General features: G+C 35.8%; 1 protein-coding gene across 1 annotated transcript in view; it reads right to left on the bottom strand.

The window, feature by feature from the left end:
- Positions 1-2,461: 2,461 nt before the first annotated feature.
- Positions 2,462-12,574, bottom strand: part of LOC127841228 (uncharacterized) — a 315,075-nt gene continuing 304,962 nt past the window's right edge. The window contains exons 16-19 of the mRNA XM_052369887.1: positions 9,212-9,294; positions 6,258-6,309; positions 5,085-5,222; positions 2,462-3,038 (exon numbers count right to left, since the gene is read on the bottom strand). Coding sequence (XP_052225847.1) covers positions 2,937-3,038; positions 5,085-5,222; positions 6,258-6,309; positions 9,212-9,294 — 375 coding nt within the window. The 3' untranslated portion in view covers positions 2,462-2,936. The remainder of the gene's footprint in view (positions 3,039-5,084; positions 5,223-6,257; positions 6,310-9,211; positions 9,295-12,574) is intronic.

The raw sequence follows: 12,574 nt of genomic DNA, 5'->3' as shown, positions 1-12,574 counted from the left end.
CTGAAATTCAAGGGGAGATATTTTGGAATTTTTACTCTAATGTAACCCATTTTCAATAGGGTTCAAGTCCTCATCAATATAAAGACACAGAACAAGTTTGTTAAGAATCGGATGAAAACTGTGGACTTTATCGCGTAAACAAGAAAAAGTATAACACACGGACGGACGACGGAAACCACGTCATGAAATAAGCTCTTCAGGCCTTTGGCCAGTAGAGCTAAAAAAAAATGCTTCATTATGTTTACGGGTACACGACCTTCATCTACACATAAGAACAATGCCAATACAACTTTGGCTTTAAAATGGGAATTAAATTATGTGCCATTCCTCATTTATTTGTTTTGTGTGAAACTAAATAACATTTAAATGACTTTAGTTGACTTAATGAAAAAGACTACTCAACAGTTAAAAGGACCATTCAGAAATTGATAAAATTATTTCAGACATGTGACCAAAATGCCTCTGAATGAATCATACAACTATTGCACAGTCAACCTCTCTACTCGTTGACAAATATTCAGAGCTTAACCCATTAATGCCTAGTGGACCCTCCCATCCTTCTAAACTGGATTCATTTATTTCCAAAATTAGGGATGTCTAGTATATAAATATTTCAATATTTAGGATATTTCGTACAGAAATTCCTTTAAGCAAACAGCGCGGACCCAGATGAGACGCCGCATGATTTGTTCGCTGTTTGCCAAGGCATTTTTTCTAGACGCTAGGAATAAATGGGTTAAGGCATATGTACTTTACTTTTAACTCAATGATGATAGCCTTAAAGTAATTAATAACACAACCAAATATAAATGATTTCAATGAACGTTTGATTAGCATGTAATACAATATAATATTGCTGAATAATTAGTTATGACATGACTGTGCAATTTAAATAAACGACAAGCGTTATATTATGGTCACCATAGAATCATTTAGGATAACAAATGCATAATCACAACATGTATCAGGTAACATATAACAAAACTCAACAAATAAACAAACAGTTGTTGTTTTACAATCAATTGGTACTAGGAAAAATCACAAAACATGAATAAGGTGTCACAATTAATAATATAACTTAATCACAAATTGTTCACACTTTTTTTAGATATCATATAACATCACACTTTTCAGAGAAGATTTATTCTTCCTACGTTGCTATAGTAACTTCATCTTTTGCATAATGGTTATAATTGCCGCATAATTTTCCTTGTTGTTCATATTTTGTTTAATCCTAGTCCACCGTAAATAATACTTTGTCTAATGTTAAGCTATTGCAGAGATCTAAATTGCTTTCACAGTTGGATCATTTACATAATTATTACAAAATTAAGTTAATATTCTTTTAATATACATTTAGATTTAGATCAACCAATTAAAACAACAAACAAAATGTATGAACAAACAGTAGTTTTTGCTGTATATCTTTTGAATTTGAAGGAATAATAATTTTTCAAATGTCTTTTCTTTGTCATACAATGGACACATGGCCACTGGTCCTACAAATAAAAAGCCCCAGATTGATGTTTCATTTTGAAAGTGTCAATTATTTTGGTGGTCCACATGTTCCAATTGATTTCTCTTCCAGTGAGGTACTTACCCAGGGATAAGAACATTTTGAGTATAGGGCTGTATAGTAACTTACCCATTTTAAACATTCAAATGGACAATGACCATGTTCACAAAAATATGCCGGGTTCGTATTTTACTTTATTTTCATTTTACTATCAAAATCGAGATTGCTGACATAACCTAACCTGGCAGATACAGATGATATTTTACATCATTAAAGCTTATGTAAAAATCTAAAATGTTGTTGTGAATAGAGACCCATATTTTGTCCATGTATTTCTATGTTTTTGTCTTGAAAAATGGTTTTCAAAAGTCTGAAAGTAATTGCTAGTGTCAGGGTTTGGTAATCCTATTATTAGTACATATTATTACACCTAGACTACAACCATAAGGGACAGCCAGTATTCTGTTGTTTTTTTGCCTGAACATCAAACGCTTGCATTGTCTTTATCTGAAATTCTAACAAACATGTGCAAGGTCATGATCATATAAGCTCTGGTCTGGGAAAACTGGGCCCAACATGTGTTGGTAAAATATTGTTCCAGATTAGCCTTTGGCTCATCAGGGCCCCTGCCTAAGGATTGTAGTTTAGAAATGACTTTGTTTAAACAAAAATGCCCTAACAGTGGAAAGTGACACCCCAGATAAGCCTATGCTCATCAGGGCCGCTGCCCAAGGATTGTAGTTTAGAAAAGACTTTGTTTAACCCTTTGCATGCTGGGAAATTTGTCGTCTGCTAAAATGTCGTCTGCTGAATATCTAAAATTAGCATTTTCTTCGATTTTTTTTTCAAAGAATACTATCAGAATAGCAAACAGTTTGGATCCAGATGAGACTCCACGTTCTGTGGCTTCTCATCTGGATCCAAACTGTTTGCAAAGGCCTTTAAAATTTGGTTCCCGCACTGTAAGAGTTAAACAAAAATGCCCTAACAGTGGAAAGTGACATCCCAGATAAGCCTATGCAGAGGGCATAGGCTAATCTGGGACAACACTTTAAGCACATGCATACAACTCCAATCTACATGTATTAGAAAGCTGCTCAAAGTACAGGTGTTTGGTTTGTGCTCAAGTGTGCTCAAATGAGAGGCAGACATAATGACCACATCAAGAATTGAATGTGGAAAATAGATAATCATAAAGTCAGGAACACTAAAGTCAATAAATCTTTTGGTTACATCCTCCAAACTCTTTCGTTGCTATGACAGCAAATGTCTCTTATAGATATTAACTCTATTACCGTAACTCTGAGAGCAGTTTCCCTGGCTGGTCTTTTAAATATCATTATAATTTTGATAGAAATATAATTATCACAATTTTTGGAAAAGTTGCTTTGACTATGTGGGGGGTGCCCAGGAAATGACATCACAATTCTTGCAAATATTGCAGTGGGCAAAGTGCTTGGCGATTGTTGGCCGCTCTTACAAGGATCATGCCCTCCATTGCCTCCCCAATCTGTAGAACAATCTGCAAATGCAAGCAACATCAAGGTTACAATTTACTTACAATTAATCTAGGACTAAATCAAAGGCTTTGTTTATCATTTTAATGAGAATTAAAAAACTTAAGTATATATAGGTAGATCTCTTTATCTTACATAAATAAATGTTTTTATCTCTGGTTTCATTAATCTGGTCCAAGTAAATATTTGGTCTAGAAAATTGTTATTGAGGCTTAATGCTTTACCCTTTTGTAAACAGAAATAATTGGATTTACCCATTCACTTAGAAAACCACATTTGAGATAACTTGAAAGGGACCAATTCCCCCAAATCTTTGTTAAATACTGACAAAGGGTACATACAAGTCTCAAGATGTGGTCCAATGTCTGTTTTTATAAAGCTTCTAAGAAATTTCTAAACATTGATCTAATTTAACATAAGTATTGAAAATCAAATTTCACAGTGATTTATACTTAAACTCTTTCAGTGCGGGAACCGAATTTTGAAGGCCTTTGCAAACAGTTTGGATCCAGATGAGACGCCACAGAACGTGGCGTCTCATCTGGATTCAAACTGTTTGCTATTCTGATAGTATTTTTTGAAAAAAAAATCGAAGAAATGCTAATTTTAGAAATTCAGCAGACGACATTTTAGCAGCAATAAATTTCCCAGCATGCAAAGGCCCAGATTCCTGAATGCACATACAAGAATGTAGAAGGCTTAATCTGCTAGAACAAACCAACCAAGAAAGACAACAATATGAAAGACATGACATGTGTCTATAGGGCACAAATGTCTCCACATTCTGTGTTTGTCTAGAACTTCACTTATGCCAAACTAAAGCAGTTTAAGGCGAAATTTTACATTTGACCTTTAAGTATGACCTTGACTTTTTAGGTGTATACGACAGATGTCATCATTCTAATCATGGTAGAACTTTGTGGTCATTTTTTTTTTAAGTGTAACCTGGATCATATAGGCAGGGTGTTTTATGATGAATTGCATTTGGGTCCAAGTTATTTAAAAGTCCATCTAAATAGGGCAAACATATGGCTGTGAAAAGAACTATCAAGCTTTCTTATGGAAACATTCAACTTTGGACCCCTATGTGTAACCTTGACTCTTGAGGAAAGGGGATGGGTACTATGTGCTACACGTTGTATAACTGTGGCAGACATTTGTGGTGGCTTTCAAAATCTTTCAATATAGGAAAAAGTTATGGCTGAGAGAAAACGATTTGCACATACATACAGACACACAGACATGCTGAAAGTGTTACTGCTATGTCCCACCTCTTTTGAAAGGGGACATAAATAATAAAACCGAATGATACACACAAGTACACTGAACTTGCAAGAATAACCTTGCAGTCAAAAGGGAGTAAATGCCTCAGTACTAAATTAATTATTAATAAGAGTTGTCTCAAATAGACATAACAAGCTTGATTTATAACCAGTGTGGCCACCGTTAACAAGGATTTTCTAAGTCATGACCTGTTGAGCTAAGATTTTACCAATAAACCTTGATTTCGGACGCACATGACCATGATTCAATCTCAGTGTAGAAAATGTCAGTCTGCGCAGGCTTAACGACACTCCCCCTTTTTATGGATTTTTTATTGAAAGGAGGTCTCTTCTAAACAAAAATACAGTGTTGGCGCAGAGTGTCGTCCCTGTTTAGCCTGTGCAGACTGGGACACATGCATTAAGCCAAGTTCTTAGAACAGGGTTAATGTTTGTTAACATGCTTGTGTCTATGAACACACAGATCTGACGTTTATTGTTTATGCATTATACCTCCTCTACTTCAGTGCAAGGGGTATAATGTGTCTGTTCTGAGAAAACTTGGCTTATTGGATGGGCGTAAAGTGTTGTTCCCGATAAGCCTGTTAAGTCGCCCCAGGCTAATCAGGGATGACACTGTATGCCAACACTGGATTTTTGTTTAGAGCAGACCCCCTTAAATAAAGCAGAAAGTGGCGTTCCTGATCAGCATGTGTTAACAGTGGGACAACACTTTAGGCATATGCATTAAGCCCAGTATTCCTAGAAAGATGCTGAATAAAATCAAACCTGATCCTTATGGAATTTTATCGAGTACTGGCCATCTGAGAGGTTGATGGCTTGAAGCACCTGGAAAACTCGCTGGTCTGACTGCAGGGGTATCACATATGTGGCGGGAAAATAACCCGAGCGCCCATGGGTTTTACCCTGTAAGGTTGCATATAATATTACAAATTTACTACTGAAGTGGTATCACATATGTGGCGGGAAAATAACCAGAGCGCCAATGGGTTCTACCCTGTAAGATTGTATACCTGTGTATTACAGATGAACTTAAGTGAGATGAATTAGCAAGAAATAAACCCTTCACAACAACGATTGCAACAGTCAATTGTTTCCCTATTCCTGTATTTTTAGTAATAACTGTTTGAGCAATCTTTTGTCTACATTTCAAGACAATCTTAATTTCAAGACATTCTATACCAATTTCACATTCAATACTAACAACTATCCACATGTACTGTAATAACACATACACAAATTAACTAAATGAACAGATTTTTGCTCTTTATTCAGTTCCTAAGATAAGTTTTTAATGTCAATAAGATATTGTAATCAACTGATAAAACTTTCAGGACATGTACATAATCCGTTTTAATCCACCTGCCCTGCCTGTTGTAGGAGCGGAAGTAAATAAAAACCCCTATCAGCTCTGTTAGATCCTTCCATTCAAGTAGGCAAGCTAGTTCGACTTAACCCTTTCAGTGCAGGAACCGAATTTTGAAGGCCTTTGCAAACAGTTTGGATCCTGATGAGACGCCACAGAACATGGCGTCTCATCAGGATCCAAACTGTTTGCTATTCTGATAGTATTCTTTGAAAAAAATCGAAGAAAATTATAATTTTAGAAATTCAGCAGACGACATTTTAGCAGAAGACAAATTACCCAGCATGCAAAGGGTTAAACACATGTATCAGTTACATAAACATGTAAAATTGATGAGTCAGACTACTTGGTTGAACTTGCATATTCTGGAGTATTTACCATCTGCAAGTGCACATGCATGAAAACAAACATCAATTTATCATGAAATCCTGTCATGATCTATAATTAAAACGGACTGAACAGAGTTGCAGGTGTGCATCTACTGTCTCCGGTCACACTGACGTAAACATAGGGCATGCATTATTTCGAACAAGATACATACATGAGTTATGTGACACACACAACATTGCACTAACCTTCCACCAGTGTTTTTTAGAACTTTCTGTAACAGTTACCCTCCAACCAGCTCTGAAGAAGCACAAATATGAGCCATGCTCTGTGAAAATGGGACTACACACTTTCCACTCAGAAGCAGAGTGAAAATTGGTATGTGCAAACAGCATAAAACCAGAACAGCCTGCGAGTAACTCCCTGTCAGTTCAGGTTTTATGCTGTTTGCTGCTCATCAGTATTGTAGGGTTGGAAGTGAAGCCTTAAAAACTTGAATATAGCAAGAATGGTCTTTAATTAAATAAAACTTTCTGAGGGATCACACATGTGTCAAAATATGTATCTAAGTGCTAAAGGGTTAATGCATGTGAGCAAAGTGTCATCCCAGATTAGCTTGCCCAGTTTGCAAAAGCTATTCAAGAATGGGACTTTCCATCTTAACAGGATTTTTTCTGAGAAGACACTGCCTTTTAACAAACAAAAGGGCCAAGATGGCCCTAGTTTGCTCACCTAAGAGGAGTCAGTTCATTCAATCTTTACCAAATGTCAAACTTTACCTAGATATTGTCAAGACAAACATCCTGGTCAAGTTTCATCATTATTTCATCTGCGAGTCATGATCAATGTACCTATGAAGTTTCATGATCCTAGGCGTAAGCATTCTTGAGTTATCATCCGGAAACCATTTTTCTAAGTTGAGTCACTGTGACCTTGACAGTCATTGTGTGAATACGTTTTTTGGCACTGTGACCTTGACCTTTGACCTAGTGACCTGATAATCAATAGGGGTCATCTGCAAGTAATGATCAATATACCTATGAAGTTTCATGAACCTAGGCATAAGCGTTCTTGAGTTATCATTCAGAAACCATTTAACTATTTCAGGTCACCTTGACCTTGAACTTTGACCTAGTGACCTGAAAATTAATAGGGGTCATCTGCGAGTCATGATCATTGTACCTATGAAGTTTCATGACCCTAGGCATAAGCTTTCTTGAGTTATCATCCAGACACCATTTTACTATTTCAGGTCACCATGACCTTGAACTTTGACCTAGTGACCTGAAAATCAATAGGGGTCATCTTCGAGTCATGATCAATGTACCTATGAAGTTTCATGATCCTAGGCATAAGCGTTCTTAAGTTATCATCTGGAAACCATTTTACTATTTCGGGTCATGGTGACCTTGACCTTTGACCTAGTGCCCTGAAAATCAATAGGGGTCATTTGCCAGTCATGATCAATGTACCTATGAAGTTTCATGATCAATGTACCTATGAAGTTGCATGATCCTAGGCCTAAGCGTTCTTGAGTTATCATTCGGAAACCATTTTACTATTTAGAATCATTGTGACCTTGACCTTTGACCTATTGACCTGAAAATCAATAGGGGTTATCTGAGAGTCATGATCAATGTATCTATGAAGTTTCATAATCCTAGGCATAAGCGTTCTTGAGTTATCATCCAGAACCATTTTACTGCTTTGGGTCACCATGACCTTGACCTTTGACCTAGTGACCTGAAAATCAATAGGGCTCATCTGCAAGTCATGATCAATGTATCTATGAAGTTTCATGATCCTAGGCATAAGCGTTCTTGAGTTATCATACGGAAACCATTTTACTATTTCAGGTCATCGTGACCTTGACCTTTGACCTAGTGACCTGAAAATCAATAGGGGTCATCTGCGAGTCATGATCAATGTACCTATGAAGTTTCATGATCCTTTGCATAAGCGCTCTTGAGTTATCATCCGGAAACCATCTGGTGGACGGACGGACCAACATGAGCAAAACAATATACCCCCTCTTTTTTGAAGGGGGGGGGGGGCATAATGAGAAAACTGCCCCCCTCCCAGCAGACATGTTATTCAACTGACCGGAACCATTTTTGAACTCAACTCTCGTATCAAGGAAACCAATGTTCTGATCAAATTTCATGAAAATTGGGCCAAAAATGTGACCTACTGTGTTCACATGTTTTTACTATATACATATAGAGAAAACTGCCCCGCCCACTGGCTGCCATGTTTTTTCACTGATCTTGACCATTTTCGAACTTGCTGAGACATCAATTGAACCAATGTTTTGACCAACTTTCATGATGATTGGGCAAAAATTGTGAATTCTAGAGTGTTTACAAGGTTTCTCTATAGCCAAATAAGGAAAACTGCCCCGCCCACTGGCGGCCATGTTTTTCAACGGATCGGAACCACTTTTGAACTCAACCAAGATATCATTAAGACAAACATTTTGACACATGTTACATGAAGATTAGGCATGAAATGTTACCTATACAGTGTTTACAAGGTTTTTCTTTTTTTGACCTAGTGACCTAGTTTTTGACCAGGCACAACCCAGTTTCGAACTCAGCCGAGATTCCATTGGGACAAAGCTTCTGACCAAGTTTCATGAAGATGGGACAAGAAATGTGGCCTCTAGAGCGTTTACGAGCAAATGTTAACGGACGGAGGGACATAAGACGGACAAAGATCGGTCACAAAAGCTCACCTGAGCAATCAGGTGAGCTAAAAATACAATTAAAGCCAAGAGTCGTCCCTGATTAGCCTGTACAGAGTGCATAGGCTTATCTTGGATGACAATTTATACTCCTGCATATAACCTGGTTTTCAGAGAGCAAGGCTCATATATAATATTTAGGATATTTTTGTGGCTTTAAATGTGTGATACAAATGTTAGTTTTTTTAGTGGTTAAAGAAAAACATTTTTTTAACAATAGGCTATGCCACGAATGACAAATATAGCTATTGAAATCTTTTAAGCATATTTTCTATGTTAGAATGATTCTACCAATTTTAAATGAAGAATACATTCATTTTTAAATCAATAATGATCAGAAAAGTACACTTTAACTCTGATCGTGTGAAAATTTTCATTTTTGTTTGAAAAGTTAACCATTCTTTTTGAGGCAGAGGTTATGGTGAAATTCAGGTATGCAATTAATCAACTGCTGTTTACCTGAGGTCCATGTCATCTTTCTCTTTGGCCTTGAAGTTGTACAGAGCCACATACAGACTTTTGGCGTCTTTGCGTTGTGATTTCTATAAAAAATGCAAGTAAACAAGTTTTCCATTTAATTTGTGCATATGATATATAATTAATTTATAGTTTTGTGATTGCATTGTTGTAAAATATATATTTCATATAAATAATAAAGTAATGTTGCTGCATGAGTCCCTATATCCTTGTAACCCCTGTGACCTGGTCAATGTTGAACATAGGGGCATAATGTTTCAAACCTCTGTAGAGAACTAATATACCCTTTACAAGCCATACAAGTCGCGTTCTGATAAAACTGGGCATAATGCATGTGCGTAAAGTGTCGTCCCAGATTAGCCTGTGCAGTCCACACAGGCTAATCAGGGACGACACTTTCCGCTTTAATGGTATTTTTCATTTAAAGGAAGTCCCTTTTTACCGAAAATCTAATTTAAGCGGAAAGTGTCATCCCTGATAAGCCTGTGTGGACTGCACAGGCTAATCTGGGATGACACTTTACGCACATGCATTATGCCAAGTTTTCTCAGAACAAGACACATATATACAATCTATTAATTGTGTAGTTTCCCACTAGTATTCTGCTGATTGTTTATATTACTATACATGAAGAAACAAAAGGTCTAGTTAATTGTGGGGGTTAACATTTAAAACTTTTAGCGTTTCACATGTTAACATTTATATCACAAGAAACATTGCCTTCAAACTTAAATGTTGTGTGTTTAAAAGAGAATGCCTTGTACAAGTTGTGTGTTTAAAAGAGAATGCCTTGTACAAGTTAGTGTTCAACGACAGACAGAAGAAAATAAGGACAGAGGGACAGACACTGGTCCATGATGATTCCAGTATAGCCAATTTTTCTTTGTAATAGAGGGTATAAAGATAACTTATGTCTTGTGTGAAGTCAATATTAATATTGTGATCTCCAGGGCATGGCCAGATTTAACCCCAGGGGTCATGATTCAATAAAACTTTGTAAAGAAATAATATAGGAGTTTACATACCAAATATAACACTGATGGACGTTGTGGTGTACAAGAAGCTATTTGCTACTAGTTAGCATTTACAAAATGTATTATGTATACAATTAAAAATGGGCATAATTTTTGCAATTTTAATTATAGAATGATTACAAGAGCTGCATTTGTGAAACACAATGCAGACTCTGTGCTTTGAGGTCCAACAGCAGCTATATTAAAGACAACAAGGTCCATAACTTTGCCAAAAGTCAATGGACTGGAGCAAATTTCAGACTTCATCAGAAGGTTATGTAAGTAAACTAATATACCAAAAATCAGCTCATTATATCTGAAAGTGTTGCGTAAAAAACATCCAGAAAACAGTTATTATTGAAAAAAATGTCTTAAGTCCAATGCCCATTACTTTGCCAAATAACAATGGGCCAGAACCAATTTCACACTTCATCTGAAGGTCATGCAGGTAGACTAACATACAGAAAATCAGCTCAATATCTGAAAGTGTTGTGTAAAAAAATTCCGGAAAACTGTAATTATAGAGAAAATTTCTACATCCACTTTTGTCTCAAATCTCCGTGCCTTTTTCTTTCTATTAATAGAAGCTCCTCCCAAGGATTATATCCCTTAAAAAACATACTTCTTCCTTTGTCAAAAATAGACATAGTACCTGCCAAATGAAAAATACAAATTATCTCCCTTTAAACCTTTTGGCTTCCCTTGGCAAAAAATTAGATCAGTCAAAGCCCTATCTTCATCAAAAATCAACAGAATGTAACCAATTTACCACTTCATATGTAGGTCATGTAGGTAGACTCACATGCCCCAAATCAGCTTAATATCTAAAACATAGCTCCAGGTAAGGGTCGTATTTTCCCAATTACGAATTATTTTCAAGTCTGTTATGTTTTTATTTTAAAATCTTGTCGTACCATTAAAGCGGGTATATACGATTTTTTATATGTGTTTAATTGTAATATATTGATAAAATATGTTACAATAACACAAAATAGGTAAGAAAAATTATACATTAAAGCCGAATTTCATTAAATGCAGCAAAGACAAATTAGCGCCCCGAGCCGATAATGACGTACATATTTTCCTACAATAACCGAAGCATTCGTCTTTGTATTAGGATCGGAGATAGTGTTCGTGTGTCGTATGAATAGATATCGTTGCAGGAATTCAAATAAACCGTTAAACTAAGTTTAGAAGCACATCGTACATGTATGGTATACATGCTGGCGAATTCGGCTGTACAGCCGTTTTCAATTTCAGAATTAAATATCTGGCTTATTTCGCATTTTTCGACACATGTTCTTCTTAACTTTTATTTAATTTATATTGAAATATATATATAAGAAGTTTTTTACACAGTTTATATAAATTTATAAATATTTGACAAAATCGTATATACCCGCTTTAAGAATTACACAATCAAGTTACGAATATTATTTTACATTGGTTCATATTGATTTTTATTGAGTTCTTTTCGCGTATTAAAGATCTTTTCGGTACTTATCTAATGGTTATTGGGTTTGTTTAACAAAACGCATTTTTTCCAATAAAAGCGGCGTGTACAGTCTATCTGTCAAAAAACAATGGCAGCGCCCAGAGTCCTAAAATACTGCAAAGCGTGCAAAAACACATTTTAACATATTGTATGCAAAGTGAGACGAAGTTGAATGTTAAGAAAGACATTATAGAAAAGATCTTATACGATGATCATGTTGTATGTTCAGTTGCCGACACAGTCGGAAAAGCTAAAAAAAATGCCACACAACGGGTCCAATCAAACAAAAAAAACATTGAACGAGTGGAAGGGACAATTCCCGTGGCTAATCGTTAAAAAGATTGAAGGGGAGACCCGTTTTAATTGTGAAATATGTAAAAATTCATCAAAGGCATGCAATCTAAGCACAGTTTGGGCATATTAAGGTATTTGAAAAATAAAATTGTATAATACCGAATAGACACTGTTGAACTCGTATAAATAAAGTTGCAAGTATGTTTATTTTGATTTTTTGCATAAAAATAACCATTATTATTAATTTTTTAGGTAATTAAAAAAAGTTAAGAATTATTTTCCAAAACTTAGTTGTAACGTTAAGAATAAAATTTCAGAGTTAAGAATTATTTTTGAAAATCTGGTAGTAACGTGAGAATTTCACAAAACCTTATATGGAGCTCTGTAAAAGCATTGTGCAAAAAAACTCCAAAAAAACAGAATGCCACAGGGACACACTCATGATGGACATCCAGTGCAACTGCTTTATGCCAACTTACCAGGAGAATAACAAGAGGGCCTGAAAGGCCCAAAGTTGCTCAACTGAGATAACAAGATATTATT

Source organism: Dreissena polymorpha, chromosome 8 (genome assembly GCF_020536995.1).
Source record: "Dreissena polymorpha isolate Duluth1 chromosome 8, UMN_Dpol_1.0, whole genome shotgun sequence".
Classification (NCBI taxonomy): domain Eukaryota; kingdom Metazoa; phylum Mollusca; class Bivalvia; order Myida; family Dreissenidae; genus Dreissena; species Dreissena polymorpha.
This window is presented reverse-complemented; position numbering and strand designations above follow the sequence as displayed.